Source organism: Carassius gibelio, chromosome B21 (assembly GCF_023724105.1).
Source record: "Carassius gibelio isolate Cgi1373 ecotype wild population from Czech Republic chromosome B21, carGib1.2-hapl.c, whole genome shotgun sequence".
NCBI classification, from domain to species: Eukaryota; Metazoa; Chordata; class Actinopteri; order Cypriniformes; family Cyprinidae; genus Carassius; species Carassius gibelio.
In genome coordinates, this window is record NC_068416.1 from 19,521,432 (window position 1) to 19,542,846 (window position 21,415).

At 39.8% G+C, this 21,415-nt stretch overlaps 1 protein-coding gene across 1 annotated transcript; it reads left to right on the top strand.

Moving 5' to 3' along the window:
• Positions 1-3,391: 3,391 nt before the first annotated feature.
• LOC127985517 (barH-like 1 homeobox protein) lies at positions 3,392-8,982 on the top strand. Its single transcript, XM_052587538.1, has 3 exons — positions 3,392-4,665; positions 6,221-6,443; positions 7,540-8,982. Exons 1-3 carry the CDS (start codon positions 4,200-4,202, stop codon positions 7,832-7,834), a joined length of 984 nt encoding a protein of 327 aa, XP_052443498.1. The 5' UTR covers positions 3,392-4,199; the 3' UTR covers positions 7,835-8,982.
• The last annotated feature ends 12,433 nt before the right edge of the window (positions 8,983-21,415 follow it).

The window sequence follows — 21,415 nt, forward strand, 5'->3', positions numbered from 1 at the left end:
GCTTCTGCCATTTCGCTCTCTCATTCTTGCTTCCTTCATAATCTTCCCCTTCGCTTTTTTCAAGGTAGGTATATCTCCTCTGCAAATTACTGACACAAAACGGGGTGGCGCACCGGCGGTCCCGAGCCTGAGTGCTGGCGGTCCCGAGCCCCCTGTCAGCTTTAATGAGCCAATAAAGGTATATCTCTCCAGCGTGAATGCGCTAAAGTCTTTCTTGTGTGACAGCTGACTGGGAAATGTGAGTGTTAACCTTATAAAAGATTCAGCGGTTCTCATTATTTTCTGTCAAATCTCGCACCTGATGGCTTTAAGGTGCATCATTTGCATCGCTGACTGGTCCAGGGTGTGCCCGCTTTTTTCACAACAATGTTTGTTTGTTGACTTAAGTCAACATTTCTTTCCTTCTACATGTCTCTTTTTTTTATCGCAAGGCATGTTTTACTCAATGTTTCGAAATGACAGCGACGCCAAAGTTTATCCAGGAACGTCGTACCACTTTCCTGAACATATCCAAATATATATTTAACAAACATGGAACAGAATAAATAAATGAAATTCAAAACATTGTTTTCACCCGAGGTGAGGCGAGATCAAACGACTTTGAAGCCTCTTGCCACTCATCTCTTCTGCCTCTCCGTCAAATCTTCAAACAATCAGAGGATGTACGTTAAATGCAAGTGTTTCAGAGACAGATTTTTAGAGGGTGTTTCTGTGCATCTCCATTTGGTCTGTCAAGATCCGGATTTTCTGTCCTCTGCATTAATTGTTCATTCTATGCACTGTCCAACTTGTGTAACATTTACTGTGGCTGAAGCATTCTAGAATTTTGTGTGGCCAGTATCAAGCACTAAAGCTTAATCAGTGTTTTAAGTCATAAAAATATAAAAGAAATAAATGCAAGTGTCGGTACAACTTTCTGCACAATCGTGAAGCTTTTAAAAATGTATATATATATATATATATATATATATATATATATATAAATATATATATATATATATATATATATATATATATATATATACATATACATATATATATATTCACCACAAAGAACCTTTTGTGAAACAAAAAGGTTCTTCAGATGTTAAAGGTTCTTTATGGAACCATTTAGACAAGAAAGGTTATTTTATGGCATCGTGAAGCACCTTTATTTTTAAGAGTGTATTTATGTTATTACTATTATATTTTATGTATTTACTTTATAATTATACCCATTTCTTATACAGGCTTACATGGCCAGACCATAAAAAGTAATTTCAGTCTCATTTTGATTTAATGACATATAATAAATTAATTATATTAGTTTGACTTTGCAAGTAAATCCGAGGACAGTTGTTCTGTGTTCTGTTCAATGTTCTGTCTTTAAATGAAAAGATGGATTGAGCCATTAAGGATTTTGACTATTTGGACAATTGAAGAAAACCCAATGCAGTGCAGTAACCTAAAAAAAACCTGCCATTAAGCAATTGTTATTTATATGGTTTATTTGATAATAAATGAATTTGAGTTAACATTACAGATTGTTTTTAAATCATTAAGCTTTAGTGCACTTGTTGTCACCATACTAAGAGCTCTGATTTTTGTTTATCTTACAAATACAGCTCAAAACATGCCATAGATAGATAACCCCTGTCACGGCCTGCCACAGAGACTAAGAAAAGAAAAATCCCCATCACACGCAGTGGGCATCCTCATGTGCCTCTAAACTAAAGTGAGTGCGCTTGCACCCCGCCTCATCGTGACAGCTTGCAGCCGCGTTGACACCCCTTGGGAGCGGAGAGCGGATTCACTAACCTGCCGTTGTCTGCGGCCCAGTAGCGCTTCCAATCTGCTGTTCTGATGGGGGGCTCGATTATTGGGACCTGTCGAAAAAACACGAGGGGCTAACTGTTTGAGAGAAAGACGTGAAAGGCAGAACAATAGTTTTTCATGCATGTTAGAGTTTTCTGTCACGCTGGGCTTTCAGAAAGAGCAGTCGCCCTCATTATTGCTCATTAACATTGCATACATTACGATTAGATACTTGTTATGAACTAAACGACATGGTTGTTCGATGATCGCGTTTTATGCTTTGGAAAAAGAAAAGAAGTATCAAGCATCAATGCAATAGACTGCCTTGTAATTTAAGATATATAACCACAAGTAAAACTTTTCTGATCTTGATGATTAATCATAGAAGTAATAATGTCTTATTAGCTTTTTTTCTTTTCTTTTCTTTTTCTTTTTTTTTTTTTTTTTTTTACATTACCAGTCATTATCATTACTAGAATTATCGTTGTTTCTTTGGTTTGTATATTGTTGATATGATAATAAGAGTTTTTAAAAAGAAGAGGGGATATATGTGAGTATACTATAAAAATACTAAAATACTTTTCTTGCATCTTCAGTATACTTGAGTGTAAACAACGTAATCATTCCTTTAATACGCATGTTTAAAAAAACATTTCCATATTATGCAGTTTTAAATTATAAATTTCAAGATTTAAATCCAGAAAAAAAACGTTTATTTTCATTATAAAAGTAAATTTGTAAACTTAAAAAAATTTAATGAAACTGCCATGAAGGTCACATGTCACATGACACCAAAATGGCTTCCTGTATGTTGATTATGATTATATTACAACATATATGTATTGCTTCACTGTTTTTTTTCCATGCAAAACTGCGTGTAAACATTTTTTTATGAGACTTTAATTTTTTATTCTTAAATGTGTACACTAATAAAATATGCGTACATTAATAAAATATGATACTTAAAGTCCCTCAAAAAGTAAATAAATAAATAAACAAACGACTTAAATGCAGAAACTTAAAATGTTAATTATAGCAAAAGTGTGTGTCAATTTGAGTATGAATTAAATAACTAATATATTATAATTAAAAATAGCCCCATTGACCCTTTATATAATATAAATGACAGAACTTTATAGCCTACTAGAAGTGTGGCTAACTGCACGCCTTAAAAATGTTGTAATTGAAATCAAATCTATCAAAACCAATGCTTAAATTAAACGGGAGAAACTATAAGGGAATTATTTGAGAAAAATGCTCGAATTGTGAGAAAGTGGTCAAGACGTAACAGAGCGCGCGCTAGGAGGAGAGCAGCTAAAAGACCTCCCCACTCCTCATAATAACCCTATTATAAGGCTCATCAATGATGTAATGAAAGCAAACAGTGTGAAAATTGCCTGTAAACAGTTGGATCCGAGTCTCCTAATGAATTCAGTGTCTCTTTTAATCAAAGTGGGCGACCTGTGGGGAGGGGTTTATTGGGCGTGGGGGGGTCCGATTTCCTCTTAGCTAGCCAGTCAACACCCCAAAACACCTCTTAACCAATGGAAGCGAGTCGCTGGGGACTCACGTGGAAGGGGTGCCCTTAAAAACCTAGCCACACTGAGTTGAGCACAAGTTCATTTGTTAGGTTTTATCTGACTTTCCGTTACCCAATGTGTCTATTTAACCTGCATTACCTCATATGCGCTTCTGTCTTCTCACAGCATTTTTTCAGCGCTCTACCGTCCAACGCTTTCGCATTGCATCACCTACGCCGGCAAAGAATACACTTGCCTTTTCCATCCGGATTCGATTCTATTCGCCACAGCGAACAACCTTTGAACTGATGAAAATTTCAGCTGCTCAACAGACGCGAGGCTCGAGTTGACGCCGCTTTGCTTCTGTCCGTGGTGCTGAAATGCGCGCGCCCTCTAAGTAGGCTACCTTGTGGTTTCACACTAACACCGTTACTTCAGAACAGCTTTTTGAAATAATTTGATTAATAATTCAAAGCTACTATCGATGCGTCTCGCGTCTCCGAGAAATACCGGGATTGAAAAAATTAATTAAATTTGCCAGCCGAGAGTATATTTAGGCTGTATCGATTTTTTTTTAGTGAGGAGCTAAAGCAGGGGGAAAAAAACTCTTTTTTTTTGGAGGCTGGGTCTGTGTGTATGCTACTTCATACAGAACATCCTCAAGAAACCTCCTTTTCCTTTTTAAACTCACACTAAAAGTCCTCAAGGAAGAAGAAAGTTTTTTTCTTCTTCTTCCAGACAGGGGATGAATATTTCTCATTTCCGATTCTGCTTTGGATTTTCCTCCTGGATAGATCGCTATTAAATCGAGCGCCATTCACGCAGAACTTGCTTGAATACAGATGATAATCTGAACAGAGGCTTCACGCAAGCAGCAGTGTGGAGATGGAAGCGTCCACCAACGGCTCCAGTTTTGGAATCGACTCCCTGCTATCCCACAGGCCCGGAAGCCCAGTCATCGCGAAGGGGGACAGTTTGGTTGGAGAATGCCGGTCCCCGCTGGAGTTCAGCCCCAGATCAGACTTAGAGAGCGGTTGTTCTTCTCCTCCGTCCCCGCGGAGGGAGTGCGCTGAGGATGCGGCGCAGAGACAGGGTCACCCACTCGGGCTCGGGCTCGGGCTCCCGTCCCATTTGCAACACGGGCCGATGTCCGCTGGATCGCAACCTCGGACTGTCACTTCATCCTTCTTAATAAGAGATATTCTTGCTGACTGTAAACCCTTAGCAGCGTGTGCTCCTTACTCCAGTAACGGCCAGCCGACTCAGGAGGCAGGGAGACTGGTGTCTAAAATCGCAGACGACTTCATCGAAAAGATCCACAGTAACTCATCGTCAGACAGTGAATACAAAGGTAAAAATATCACTTGATATTTTAAAATAATTGCACATGAACTAGAACTTGACACATTTATATAGCATATAGCTAGTTTAAGCAGGTTTGCTCTTTGACTACCCTATCATTTGGGATAGAAAACAAAAATCTTAAACAAGAATTATAATGAAACTTAAAAATTATTTATTGTTCATTCATTTCGTTAATTTATAGGCGTTGTTTATATAAAGCACAACAGCTTATATGAATTTGACTAAGATAGATAGATAGATAGATAGATAGATAGATAGATAGATAGATAGATAGATAGAAATAGACTAATGCACATGGCATAATCATTTTATAATCCAAAACATTTTAAAATCAACTCTTGCTAAATACATGTTAAAATGTAAATGATAAATCAATTAAGGCATTTGACATTAGTGCAAAAATCGTGAAACACTTTGTGACTTCAGTGCAAGAAATATTGCTTAGTTTTGTTTCACTATCGTACATTTTAAAGTGCTTATTAATTCAGAACTTACTGTTAGGTCCAGGGCAAAGGAAGTTGAACAGATAAACATCATCAGCAAGATTCATTAAGGATTTGACAGGGTGAAATTACATCTGAGGGAGGAAAAAGAGTGAAAGATCGCTTCCTGTGACATAACATTTAGGCTGATTTCAGGTCAATGACTATTGATAAATAGGAATATGCCCTTATTAAATAAGTCAATTAATGCTAGTTTTATAACTTTTTTGTTATTATTATTATTATTATTACAAATTAAGAAATAGTAGTATTATATGCACGTGTTTATGGTTGATGGTGTCCATGTGTTGGGCCTACTGAAGACTGCTATCGTCGTTGCTGATTCTGATAGTTTTGTAAAAGTCTTATCACGAAAATCTTGCTCTCAACAATTCGCCTACCTTCAGCTATGAATCCAAATATGTTTCTACTCTCACATCATGACATTATTAGCTTGGCAAGTCTATAGGCGCGGTGATCAAAATTAATGCTCTCCAAATCAAAGCCATTCCATCTCCAGAGCGCTTGTAAAGAGTGTGTGTGCCTCTTTGATTTTTGCCTTTCTAGCCCCTTATAATTCAGGGATTTGATGCAATTTGTCCCAGTGCTAATCAGATTTGTAACGCACGGGGTCGGTCCGCTCTTTATTTCGCTCTTATCCCCGGCCCTGTGAAGTTTCTCCGGTCTCGGTTGAAAGGTTTCCATCCCTTGTGGCTCAATTAGCCGGATTATTGTGCTCCTTGAGAGACGACTCAACTACTCGACTGGCAAGGTCTCTCGCGTCGTGTCCCTCTCTTTCTGTCTTCAGAGAGAAAAGAGTTTGGTTTAGATAGGGAGAGAGGGGTGAATTAAATATCACAAACCTCGTGTATTCACATTCTGAAAATAAAATCTGAAAAATGCATGACAGAATTACAAGCACGCGCGGGACCATCAGAGGATGTGTGGAAACCTTTGACACCAGAACATGTGATAACTTGCCAAAGCAGGGTCTACTGAAACACTTGGGCTAACTAACTCATGCTAACCAGTGCCCTTTCGTTCAATGTGATGTTTCAGTGAAAGAGGAGGGCGACAGGGAGATCTCGAGCAGCAGAGATAGCCCGCATGTTCGCCTGAAGAAGCCACGGAAAGCGCGGACCGCCTTCACTGACCATCAGCTCGCCCAGCTGGAGCGCAGTTTTGAGCGTCAGAAGTATCTGAGCGTGCAGGACAGGATGGAGCTGGCAGCCTCTCTCAACCTGACCGACACGCAGGTCAAAACCTGGTACCAGAACAGGAGGTGAGCATGTGGTCAGCTGGAAACAAATGCTTGACTACATCCCAGCAACATTAAATAAGGGGGGGATTGCAGAAATTAAATTGTAGGCTAATTATTTTATATATCAATTTCATTTTATTTAAGTTCATTTTCGTTCGTTTCTTTTTACTGTTTAAAAGTAAACGTACTTGGGTCTGTAGGCCTGTCATATTATTTTCCTTTGATTTATAAGTCTCATGCCAAGGACAATAATACCTGCCAGGTTATTTAATGATTGCACTAAAAGTGAAGGAAATGCTAAGGAATACATATCGTTTAGTTAAATGTAGTTTAAAAATAAATTATTTAGCTTTTAATTTTTAAAGGGGATCAAAAATTCACATGATTCTTATTTTTTTTAACTATTAAATGGAACAAAAATAAGACAAAAAGGAAGATGCTCTATGTTAAGAAAATTAGCAAAAATTAAAACCTGTTTTAGGCTACTTCTACAAGTGTTTTATTTGCATATTTCCAGTTGTATTCGTAGCATCTAATTGTGTGCCAAGTTAAAGATTTGAAATTAATATATACAGTAGCTATTAAATCCACGAATGCTGCATGCGTCGATCCTCGATTAAATAAAATGAATTACTGAGATATTTGTGACATTGGTGCCTGCTTTTTACGTTATATATTGTTTATATTATTTACGCAGTTAATGTGAAATAAATATCAAAATACTTTTCCATCGCTCGTTCCCCTCATATTGCAATAGTAGCCTACATTTAGGCGAATTAAGTTTTTATATGTAGGCTATGTGACGAAGGTTTAAAGATGTTCTATTTAAACGTAAATAATATTATTATTGAATTGTGTGGTTGAAAACAGATATTCATACAGATACTTAGAAACAGAAGATAAAGAAACAGAGGATTCCGTTTTTATTTCTCTGAACTCTTTGGGTGTTATGTTTCGCTTGGGAATAAGCATGCAAGCCAATATAAGTAGCCTACTCTGCGAATTTCTGTTTTCTTTTTGTCACCGCTTTTACGATCAGAAGATAAATCACCAGTCGTTAAATAATTTCAATTTTATTTTTATATACTAACATCATTCTTTTTTGTCTTGAAAAAAGGACAAAGTGGAAGAGGCAAACGGCGGTCGGACTGGAATTGTTAGCGGAGGCTGGAAATTATTCCGCGCTGCAAAGGATGTTCCCTTCGCCGTACTTCTACCCTCAAAGTCTGATGTCGAATCTGGACCCTGGAGCAGCGCTCTACTTATACAGGGGACCTTCGGCGCCCCCGCCGGCGCTGCAGCGTCCTCTCGTTCCCCGGATTCTCCTGCACGGGCTCCAGGGCGCCAACGAGCCACCGCCGCCTTTGCCCCCCCTCTCCGGTGTGTTACCCAGACCGACACCACCACGATGAACGGCACGACTCGAACTCGTTGCAATACATGGCAGCTTTGATCTCAACCATCAAAAAACTATTTTACTGGTGACAAAATATTCGAGAAATTTTACGAAGCCACAAAAACAAACTGACACACAAAAAGTGGTTAGAGACATTTTTAAACTTTATTTAATTATTTATTTGACTTATGTTTTTTAACTTGTGGTTATATATATATATATATATTTTTTGTTTACCCTAAATGTTAAATCTGGAGAAAACAAATACAGACCGTTATATAGGCTACTGAGCGCAATAATAACGGGACATGATACTACAGGGACATTTCGTTTCACAAATGTATTATTATCATTATCATTATTATTATTATTATTATTATTATTATTATTATTATTATAACTAGTCCATATAACAAATGTGAATTGTTGGTGCATCCCTGACGCAAAGAATATTTAAATGGTAGATTCATATTTAATTATCCTGAGATGAAATCCAGGTCATAAATCGTGGGCTTTGTAGTGACCCTCTAAAATGTAAAGGGAAAGGGGTGTAAATAAGAATATTTTGTATCATATTTCCAAGCCTTATTAACAGGTGAGACTGACGTGAGCAGCACATTAAAACCCGACACGTCTCTACAAAATGAAAAAGCAGCTTAAATGAAGAAGTGTCACTTTTCTGTTTGACAAACAGTTGAATGGTACGGAGTACGAGCAGGTGGATTGGACGAGATGGATTATTAATCGATTATCAATCGATTATTTTTGTGCTGCTTTTCTTTTTTCGTTTCTATATTCCTGCACAACTGCCAGTAGCATCACTTTGATGTTGACGGGAAAAGGCCAAGTCCTCGTTTCAGATCACTTGTGATCAATAAGACGTCTGAAAGGAGATGACATGTAAAGTGTTCGCCCAGGCATTGTGCAATAACTCTGTATAAAGCCGTTGAAATATCTTGTCATTCTTTCTGGTGAAGCTGTATATTGAGAATAATGATTTGTGAAGTAATGATTCTCGTAATTCCAAATGATTTTTGTTCGTGCCCCCGTGTGGTGTGAACTTCTTGAAAACTCTTAAAACTGCTGGTTGTGCGGGGGAGGGTGGTCTTTAAGCAAGGACAATTACTTTTATAAATGTGCTAATAAAGATCTTTCATTAATTTACCACTGACTGAGAATGTGGAGGTAGCCTATACAAATGCTGGGTAAATACACACTCGTGTTCTCATAGACAATTCAATTACACTAAACCAATAGCCAATATAAAAGGTATGCAGGTGCATAATGCGCGTGCCAGACCTGAACACTGACACATTATAAATGTATGAACTGAGAAAATTGCTATTGCAAAACTTGCCAATCCTCTACAAGAACCAGAACTTCATGCAACCAATACATGATGTGTTACTTTCTGCGACCAATGAGACAATTTTACCTTTTGACAAATGTACATGTAGCTACTATAAACATGTTTATTTCCTATAACTGCCTGGATGATAATTATAATTCAGCAGTAATTTCACGATAAAGTAATCCACACTGTGAATTTCTGGTAAAGCGATAAGTGTGTCAACCCTAAAGTATTATTTTATACTTGAAAAGATTTATAATTGAAAAGATAAATGTTATATTTTATTTATTTTGTAAAATAAATAGGTCAACACAGTGTGAGGAAAAAAAACGAGTAAACGAGCTTAATGGTTTAGCCCTATTCTCCATAATTGAAACCCAGTCTAAATTGTCTTAAAAGTTACGAAGGACTAAGTTTCAACGTGGGAAAAAAAGTAAACCAATAAAATACACATAATAGTCAGGCTACACTGGTTCCGCCAAATCATTGCTTTTAAAATGTATCCAGAAATTTAATGAAAAGTAAAAGTTTGCTTATGAAAATAAACGTAAACAAACGCTGTGATAGCAATATCATAAAAATCGAGCTCACAGAACTCTATAACTGCCAAATGTGTTTGAATAATTTTAAACATGACTGTCAGACACTTTGCTCAAACCCCACACTATTTGGTTAGCATCGTGGATTTAATTTGTCGAACCTACGAAAAAAAAAGTTAATAAGAATGTCGCACCCAATGAAGAGAACATTCACCTGCCTAACCTTTCAGAAACGCCTGGAGATTTGGGAACTTAATTCTACCTTCATATTTTAAAGTTTAACGCGACCACCTCTTATTAATAGGTCACACTTTAAATATAATTTTGATCATGAATCATATGAGCCTGTCTCAATACAAATGATAACTATGTTCATTTTATTGGCAGCATGACAAAAGGGAAATACTGAGAGATTGGATGTTGGTACGTGATCCCGTTCTCTCTCACGCGCACACACACACTCAACACTTGTCAGCTTCCATTGTCTCGTGTCTAAGAGTAAAGTGACAGACTTTTTTACACCCTTAAAACAGCATCATGCATCACTACGCAAGCGGAGTCATTTCATTTAGTTTTCATAAACAATATATGGATGAAATATTAATGGTCACCTAAGTGTGTAATTGTTTAAGTGCCCTAAATGATCCCATTTGGAAATGGATTGTTTCCATGCCCTTTCTTGAGAGTGTTGGTTTGCTGCTCTTTGCCAAACGGCCCCAACAGCTGGTCACCGGGCAGTACTGACTGCGGCTCGGATCAACAAGGGGACATCTGGTCAGCGGCATGATGGGACCCCCCTTCATCCCCCCTCCGTGAGCCTAAGACTGACTTTAACCCAACCATGAGACCGGTCCGTGAAGCTCAGGGTTTAGGGACTGCTCTGACAGGGCGACTGAATGGGATATTAACGAGCAGACAAAAGACCTTAATAGCTTTTAATTGAACGTCGATAACGTGTGATCAGTCGGGCTCCTGCTGCAAACTTTCGCATAGCACATGTCATCCTGCGTCTCATCCTTGGGCTCCTGTCCATGAATCCATGAATAACTAGCGAGAAAACATTTTAAGAACGTTTCATAGGCTACATTTTTGACTTGTTATTGATGTGGGAATATGTATAATAAAATAATATATATATATATATATATAAGCTAGTAATACGTTTGGCAATAATGCATATCAAATAACAATTGCATAATAAAATACATAAAATGTTAAACAAGACATTGAGAGCAATTTAAGAAACAGATGCGCACGTAAAAAAATAAAATAAAATAAAAATGACATATCAATTCAGATCAAACATTTAAGTTATCACATAGATCTGCACATTATCCAAAGGAGGCTGATGACCCCCCTCAATATTTATGAAAAGGGTTATTCTTGCGAAGTGCGCAGCTGACTGCAAGAAAAGCTCCTCGGTCTTGTTAATAGACGCGGTGATTTTTGCATGTGAAAGGATAGTGGTAAATCCCTAGGCTCTTACCGAGGATTGTCCCCGGCTCAGGGTTAATGAAGTGCGGATAGAGTCTCGCTGATCTCCCGACAAACAAAAACACAACACGGAGAGCTTAGAGCCGCAGGATCAGTGACTCTGATTAAGCTCATGGACTCAGAATAAAAAACCAAACAAAACAGCCCTCAGATGAAATTAAGAGTCAATCAAAGTGCAATTTGCATCGTGATTTGGACGACTGGCTTTTTCCATGTTTTTCTGACGATTGCCATTTTTTGTCACCTTGCTTTCAATGAAATTCAGCGCAAGGAACAGAAACATCTGCACGTTCATTTTGTCCTTTCTCTGTTTCGAAACCTGCTTCACAATTCATTTAAATGTATTTAAATGTATATATATATATATATATATATATATATATATATATATAATAATAATAATAATAATAATAATAATAATAATAATATTAATAAAACAACATACGCTTTGGTGTGGGTTAAATAATTATTTACCAAAACAGATATAAAACATAAATATATATTATTTGAGCAGATAAATATTTGGATATTTATAGATTTAAAGCTTTAAATTAGACTATTAATATTAAATAGTAAGATACAGAAATGTGGAAAAGGTATTAGCATTATTACGAAGTTAATAATATTAAGGTGTATGGTGTTACAATTGTAACCTACCTATATAAAGCAAATACATTTTATTTTCATTCATTTACATTTTAAAATTCTAAATCACTTGTACTATTAATCAAAATAATCAGTTTCCTAAAAATCACACTAAATGGGAAATCTTCATCCTAGCGCAGATGTGGATAGAAATCTGGGGAACTGGGACAGTGATTGGTCAACAAGATCAGTGGCACCTGCTGCAGGGTCACTACACCTGCGACCCCCAGGGGAAGGTGGTTGGGACGCTGTTGCTTTGTTACCCTACTCACATTTGTCCTCTGCATAAACTTGGTTGGCCAGAGAGACAAGGGGAAATGCTGGAAAACACTGTTGGAATAAAAAAAAAAAACAAAGTGTAAAAAAGATCTGAATCAGCAACACACACAGACACATTTAGGAAATGCGGGGTACAGCGAAACAATAGAAAGAGACAGAAAGTAGACAGCAAGTGGATCCCAAGATACTGTCCTGGGTATCAAATCCAATCCTTGCCTGAAGGTATACAAAGGGTGGAGGTATAAAGGCCTCAGAGTGAGGTAGCGAGATAACGCCGTAATCATTCCTCCAATAAAACCCAAAGCATTTCTAAACTTGGGTCGGGGGCAAAAGGATTGACATACCAATCTTGACAAATGATAAAAACACTCTTCTCACAGTCCAGCAGAGGAAGAAGTGGGAAAAATAGCGAACAGTACATGTGGAAAAGAATAGTGGACATAAAAGGTGCGTGTTGCAGGAATCCCCTCCAGTCAGCAATAACAGTCATGTTAGTCCCAGCAGGGGACAATGTAAAGAACACTGGTATTAGGTGACAGGCTGATTATCTAATCAATAAGGGCGAACTGACATAGAGCCGTCGGTAACCCCCTGCTCACACTGTTCCATCACACAGTTGAGTGAACAAGCAGAGATCTGTCCCATGGGAGCATTGCTACCCCTGAGGATGTAGACAGCACTAACAACATCCACCCCTTCCACCCCAAGCCTCACAGAGGGGCACTAATAACATCCCTATCTATACTGACACCCAATGGCTGGGAGAAAAACAACCCTCTGGACTTATATAAACTGCACAAGCAGAACTTTTTTTTTCCATATTTCAGTCATTTTGTTTGCATTTGTCAAAAAATATGTTATGGACAAGAATATTAATTATAATAGTAATGAATATTGTTGTTTTCTTTACTAATGAATCCTTGTGGACTTTCGACTGCTGCAATGCGGTCACTAACAATCATAACCTACAGTATGTAAATATGAAGTAGTTCTTCAGTGTTTGGGCTCATTTAAAGTGGATTAGGTTTGAGAAAGAGGAACTTTATGGAGAACCTCTGCGCACCCCTGGGTCAGAACGCTGGACCCCGCGAGCCCCTGAGTCTCATAAAAATAAAGGAAGGAATAGGCATGAATAAAGGATGAGGAAGGGTATACATGTATTTTTAACACACTTCCATGTGAAGACTAGCAGGAGAATGCATTTTGGGTTTGTGAGGGGGAAAGCGGGCAAAGGGAGGGGTGGGCAATGTGTTTTTTTTTTTTGTCTTTTGTGTTATTGTGTAGAATATGGCTGTAATGACTGAGATAATCACTTCCTGGGGTGATGAAGCTGAAATTTGAATGGTTGTCTTTGTTTTAAATATGTGAAACATGCTATTTAAATTTTATAGAAAATTACAATTAATTTAATAATATATATTAATAATAAGATACATTAATATGTAATTTAAATAGATAATGTTATATATTATATCATACACGTAACATTATATACAGGAGTAATTAACAAATATTATATATAATTATTCATATTGTTTAAATAAATATTATGAAATTAGATCATTAATGATAAATAATTGAATATATTAATCTTGACTGATATTGTCACACAATACTGCCGAAGGGAACATGGAGCTGAGGATAATCAGAAAAGTCTTTATTAATCCTACACAGGGGGAAAACCAACATGGGAAATAGGAGGAAGACACAGGTATGTTACTGGTAGACCCGACAAAACTGAACTGAAAGGACAAGGTTTTTAAAGGCAGGATAATGGGGAAACACAGGTGTATGGAATGGCTAAATTAACGGGGACATTGAACACATGGGAAAGAAACTATAGACACACCGGGAGACAGAAATTGGGTCACAGGGGCGAAATCTCACAGACTGGGCCATAATCATGACATTTTGCCCACCGGCAGACAGAGACCTAGGAGGGAGGAGTCAGGAAGGAGACGATGGAGGGAGGAGCCAAGGAGGGCACAAGAAGACCTTGGAGCAGAAGGAGTCCAGCTGGACCCAGGCCACAGCCATAATGACTGCCCAAGGTGGAGCTGAAAGTGTGAGGAGCCATGGAGGAGGAATGAGTACCGATTCCAGAGGGCTGACCAACGGCGCCGGAGTAGGTGGAGGAGGAGCCCGAGGCGGAAACAGAGAGCCACCGAGCCAGGGGGATGCCATGGATCCAGGGGGCCAGAGTGGAGCCGAGGGCTCCGGTGACCGAGGCGGAGATCCAGAGATCCACATCGTAGCCAGAGCAACCAAGGTGGAGTTGGCGGGATGAAGGGGCCCAATGGAGCTGGTGGGATGGAGTGACTAGGCGCAGCCAGTGGAGAAGAGTGCAGAGGTCGATTGCGGGTCAACGCCCGACCAAGGTGGAGCCGGAGGGATGAGGGAGCCCGGTTGAGCTGATGGATCGATGGTTGATGGTGGAGGCGAGGGAGCTAGAAGCTGAGATGGAGCCGCTGGGACTATGGGCCAAGGCAGAGTCAGGGCCTCTAACGCTGGAGGCGGAGGTGAGGGAGACTCCGATCTCAGCAAAGCTGGAGCATGGCAGTCCCGTGGGGCTCATAGCGCATAGATGGTGGGCTGAGGGCAAGCAGAGGGGCTTCCAGATGACAGTGGTGGAGAAAGCTGGAGCGGGTGGGATCTATAAGATCCTCTGCATTTTGGCCATTTTGTAGTTCCATATTCAGCTCAGCCGCAATGCAGGGGGCGGAGGTCCATTCCACTCTCACACCGTCTGCGGCTCTCTCCCTGGAGGTGGGAACTGTAGCCGGCTCTCGCACCTGGTCTGACAGATTGGGCTCTGGCTCTCCGTCATTGGTGGGCTCAGGCTTATGCTCCGTTCCGTGGGGAGATGGTGGGCTGGGCTCTGGGTCGGGAGTGGATTCGGCAAGATCCTCCACGGGGCAGATGGTAAGAGGGGACACGTTTCTTGCCAGAGTCCACTCCACAAAGGCGGCGAATTTCTCCTGAGGACCATCTTCGGACGACAACGCTCTGCACTCAGAGTTCATGCTTGCATCATAGAAAGCACAGAGCACGTCGTAGCTGGTGATGTGAGCTAATAACAAGAACTGTCTATATGTATGTATACAAACCCAATTACAAAAAAGTGGGGACACTGTACAGATTGTGAATAAAAACAGAATGCAATGATGTGGAAGATTCAAATTTCATAGATGACATATCAAATGTTTAAATTGACAAAATGTATAATTTTAAGGGGAAAATAAGTTAATTTAAAATTTCATGGCATTAACACATCTCAAAAAAGTTGGGACAAGGTCATGTTTACCACTGTGTGGCATCCCCTCTTCTTTTTATAACAGACTGAGAAGAGAAGTTGCTCAAGTTTAGAAATGGGAAGGTTGCCCATTCTTGTCTAATACATGCTTCTTGTTGCTCAACTGTCTTAGGTCTTCTCTGTTGCATCTTCCTCTTTATGATGCGTCAAATGTTTTCTATGGGTGAAAGATCTGGAGTGCATTTCAGTACCCGGATCCTTCTTCTACTCAGCCATGATGTTGTAATTGATGTAGCATGTGGTCTGGCATTGCCATGTTGGAAAGTGCAAGGTCTTCCCTGAAAGAGACGACGTCTGGATGGGAGCATATGTTGTTCTAGAACTTGGATATACCTTTCAGTATTGATGGTGCCTTTCCAGATATGTAAGCTGCCCATGCCACACGCACTCATGCAACCCCATACCATCAGAGATGCAGGCTTTTGAACTAAGCGCTGATAACAACTTGGGTTGTCCTTGTTCTCTTTAGATGACATGGCGTCCCAGGTTTCCAAAAAGAATTTCAAATTTTGATTTGTCTGACCACAGAAAAGTTTTCCACTTTTCCACAGTTCATTTTAAATGAGCCTTGACCCAGAGAAAACGCCTGCGCTTCTGGATCATGTTTAGATATGGCTTCTATAGAGTTTTAGCCGGCAACAGCGAATGGCATGGTGGATTATGTTCACTGACAATTAGGGGTCACCCCGAATAGTCGACGAATCAATGCTTTGATTTGAGGTGCCTGATTCGACTACAAATCTAACAGTCGAGTATTCGCGGGTGTTATTGATTATGCCATTTTGACTCTATGGGGGAGCTCAAATGTCTGATTTCACATAGAACTACCGGTTTTCTCCCAATAAGTTAATATACAGCCTACTATGATAAAGCTGTAAGAATATGAAAAGAAAGAAGCCTCAAATTAATATTTTAAAGTGAGTGAATAAATCCAACCAGCCCTACGATTTATGTTTCACTTTCCATAATCCGTGACTGACAGAGGAGCATCTTGGCAGCAGGTATTTAAAACTTTACCAAGACTCAAACTGGCACAGGCAGAGACTGGATTTTTTCAAACAGGTAGGGTACAAGTGATTTCAAAACTTTTCTGCCGTGTATGTATCGTGTGGTCATACTACAATGCAGAATATTTATAACTATGACTGGGACTGTTATATAGACTATTATGATGAGAATACCATTATACTAAAATGCTATGAATTTTTTGAGTTTAGCTGCCGTGTTTCTACACATTGTTTCGTGAATAACGTGTCCACAAAAAGAGTTTGCATTCAGAGCCCCGCAGATATGTTCATGTGCATTCGGGTCCTTTTTGCAAATAGCTTATAAGTCTTAATTTTAACGTTATGTTGTATAAAAAGCAAAGCGTATTCTATATGAAATTATGAGTTGAATCCCATTGATTAAAAACTTGCTATCAAAGGCATCACCCTACTGGCCATCTTCAGCGTGAACAGCTCAAAGTAGAAATGCAGAACATTAACTGCTAACGTTTAACGTTAGGCTAGCGTTACAATCAGAGCACTATTGTAAAAAAAATTATATATAAAATAAATATAATATATATATATAAAATAGTTAATTGTTATGGTTTTGCTGACGTTAAGTGTTAGCTATCTTTTAATCAAAACATAAATAAAACATTATTTATCCCGTTTATATCTTCAAGGTGTTCATTACACATTTTCCCTGTGTGTTAACATCATGTGCCCACAAACATATGATCGAATATCAGTCGAATATCGGCAAGATTCGAAAATTCAGATTCTACTAGGAAAATCCTTATTTAGGGACACCCCTACCGACAATGTTTTCTGGAAGTATTCCTGAGCCCATGTTTTGATTTCCATTACAGTGGCATTCCTGTATGTGATGCAGTGCCTTCTAAGGGCCCAAAGATCACGAGCATCCAGTATGGTTTTTCAGCCTTGACCCTTACACACAGAGATTGTTCCAGATTCTCTGAGTCTTTGGGTGATATTTTGCACTGTATATGATGATAACTTCAAACTCTTTTCAATTTTTCTCTGAGAAACTCCTTTCTTATATTGCTTCATTATTTTTCGCAGTAGCATTGGGGGAATTGGTGATCCTCTGCCTATCTGAGAGACACTGCCACTCTGAGAGGCTCTTTTAATACCCAATCATGTTGCCAATTGACCAAATAAGTTGCAAATTGGTCCTCCAGCTGTTCCTTATATGTATGTTTAACTTTTCTGGCCTCTTATCGCTACCTGTCCCAACTTTTTTGGAATGTGTAGCTTTCATGAAATCCAAAATGAGCCAATATTCATCTATATCTATTGTGAATAAAATATAAGTTTATGAGATTTGTAAATTATTCCATTCCTTTTTTACTCACAATTTGTACAGTTTCTATTTTTTTGTCTATATATATATATATATATATATATATATATATATATATATATATATATATATATATATTTACAGTATATCAAGTATTAAATTAGATAATTAATAATAAATTATATAATATATTCATCTGTTTAAAATGAAAGAATAGGAATGCAGAAATGCAGTGAAAGGTGTGATGAAGATGTTGTGTCAGGGGTTGTATAATACCTGTTCAGGGACTTTAGCAGAGCTACCACTGGCAGTCTGCTGGAAAGCCCACAGGGAAGATTCTCACCGGCACTGCATCTGCTCTTCCAGTAAATTACCATTCATTTACTTCTTCTTACAAAAACAATAATGCTAATAATAAAATAATTGCATGTATTTCATAGCAAATTACTTTGATGACAACACAAAGACTTTTAATAAGAGGAAGAGCAGTGGTGCACAAGAAGGAAACACTGATTGTTATTTATTTGTTTCAAATAGCTCCTAATTGGACAGAAGAGTAAAAGGAATGGACAGTACATCCAGTGACCAACCCTTGACTTCTCCCTCACCACTGGGGACCCTCAGGGCCGGACTGCCAGCTGCCTAACTGAGCGATGACTTCTGGCCAGGGCAGGGACCAGGCCCTGACAAGGAAATGATGGAGCGCCCCAGCAGCTGGAAGAATAAAAGATGGAAAAGAAAGCAGATTAACCCAGCAAACACTGACAATGACTCCCTCTTTCCAACAAGTAAAAAACGGTTACAAAAAAACAGTAGTAACATTCTGTCTGACAATTGGGGGAAGCCACTAGCGTGAGTTCACTATTAACCAACGTGCATTTGATCATCAGAGAACCTGATATTATAAATATTTACATACATCAGAGAGATGTGGGAATTTGCAGACGATTGTCTGCTAGATCAGAATGCAGATCTTAACGGCTGAGACAGCGGGAAAGAGGCAACTGCAGATTCTTTTCTTTTGGATGGAGAGGCTTCCCACATTTGAAGTCAGTTGAGAGTGGCAAACGGAATAAAGACGCAAAAGCGTGATGGCAAGAAAGGCTCGGAGACGGGCAGGAAAAAAGGCTTCAAATGGTTATCAATAAAATTGCCTCTGCCAGGCGCAGCAGTTTAACCTCTTTAGTGCATTCGACTTCTCCTAACGGGCTGTGACGTGTGCTGTGGGTGCAGTCTGCTTCATGCCTGTCTTCACAAAGCTCCCTGTCGATTTGATGGGTTCACAGCTTCTCCTCACACAGGTGAAAGTCCCTTTGGAGTCCCACAGACTTCTGCACAAGACATGACATAAAACAAGAGCCTCTCACACCCCAGCAGAAGAAAAACAGACACTTGAAAGGGGCAGAGACTGACTCTCTGACTATAGCCTTGTTATTGATTTATTCTGTATCGAGAACACAGAACAACAGCCGATGCATCCAATGTGTTTCACATTCCTCATCGATTATGGGTACAAAGAGATATCATATAGAGAAACTTGTCATCACAGTTGTACATTTCAGAAACTTGCATCTATGCAATTCAAAACAACTGAGATCTTTTTCTTTTTTTTAATAAGAATAGAGATAAAGGGGTGGTTGATTGAATGTTAGTTAGTGTGTAATGTTGCTGTTTGAACATAAACAATATCTGCAAAGTTACGAAGCTGAAAGTTCAATGCAAATGGAGATATGGACTTTTAAAATTCTGGTAGTTTAATGCCTAAAACATACGGCTCGTAGGGACTACAACAAGTTACTTCCCGGGTTTGTGACGTAAGAAACCCAGAAAAACCCCACCCTCAGGGGAAGGGCTCTGCTTTAGAGAACAGGATGAGAAAACTAGAGGTGCACGCAAAAATCTATTCATTTATGAAATTCTGATTCTGTCTTCTACAATTCTAATAGATTCAAAAGGTTCAAAATCAATGTTCTAAAGCAGTGGTTCCTGTTCCTTGCACCCCCCCCTGCTCTGCAAACTCTCTCTCTCTCTCTCTCTCTCTCTCTCTCTCTATCTCTCTCTCTCTCATTCAGCTCAGCTCCAACAATGAACAGTTCCAATTATATACTTATTTTCACAATAGGAAGGATTCAGACGCGTGTGCAGTTGCCGTACTGTATTAAAGCTTTAATCAGCAGAAAAACGTATATTAAAAGCTAACATAAGCAGTAGGATTTACAAATAACAGCGAATCTGAAAGTATGAGACAACAACAAACAAAAAACATACCATTAAGAGCTGTGCTTGTACAGTTTCTGCACGATCCGCTTCAATAATATCCTCTGCTTCTCAGTTGGGCTCAAACTGATGAGTAATATTAACGACGGCATTGTTTACAATACAACCGGAGCACATGCTGCTGAGGTGAGGGGCCGGACATTTAGACGCTCACAAGAAGCAGTTTATCCAATCACAACACACTGGGCTAACTAACCAATCAGAGCCATAAAGGTAAATTATGTGGGGTTCCCTTTCGAAGGGAACTTCGACAATACGTCAACGACGCTATGGGGAACGCCTCAGGTGTGACAGGTGTCTGAAATCAAATATCAACTCACAGCAATCATGCTGACCGGCGACAGCCGTGAATCATCAGCTTGAATGATGAGCGTGCGACCTGGATATAAAAAGGGCGCCTTGAAACCATGACAATATCCTTTTCGTCTTCAGGGACTGTTTTGTCTGATTTAAACGTCTGCTTACAGCGAAAATGAAACGCACATCTAAGGCAAGTCCTAAAAATTTCGTGAAATGTGCTGACCCGTGCCCAAGATATTTGTCGCCGGGTGACACTCACGAGATGTGTGTGTACTGTTTGGGTGAAGAGCACGCACGGGATGCTCTTGAGGGAGCGTCCTGTGCAAATTGTGAGCGTTTTCCCATGAGAACGCTCCGCTCTCGTCTGGCTCTCTTCTCGAGGGAAGAGAGTTCAGCGTCTGGTCCTCGCGGATCGGGTCCCGCTCGTGCCGAGGCAGAGCGGCGACGCGCTTCATGGGGCTCCCAGGTGGAGCTCGCTGACAGTCTCGAGGGGGGCGTTAACCTCTCGGACGCGTCATCGGCTGACGAGAGTGAGCTGCAGGGGGATGACGGAGACTTTTCTCCTACTAATACTGCAGCGAGTGCTCTTCAGGCCGGGCAAGAGATGGCTGAGGAGGATGATTTAGATCCTCAACCTCGTCAGCCATCCTGCCCCGTGTACGCAGAGTTGGTGGAAGTTGTGGAGCGCGCCACTGACAAACTTCAGTTGCCATGGCGGCGCGCTCAGGGAGAGATCGTTCGCGGTCGTTTGGATGATCGGTTTCTCCCTGAACATAGACCACCAGCTCAGCAGAGCCTTCCATTCCTTCCTGATCTCCATTCAGAGATCGAGAGGGCATGGAAGAAACCGTACTCTGCCCGTATTCATCAACATCAGCGGGGTAACTTCGCTGATGTTGAGGGGATCGGTGAGTACGGTTATGTGTCGATGCCGCCCGTTGACGAGACGTTTGCGAACTATCTCGTTTCTGGGCGGGTGTCGACACTAAAAGCTCCGACTCTGCCATCCAAGCCCCTTAAAACCACGGCTCGCTTGAATGGCAGAGCGTACACGGCAGCAGGTCAGGCTGGTGCTGCCCTTCATAC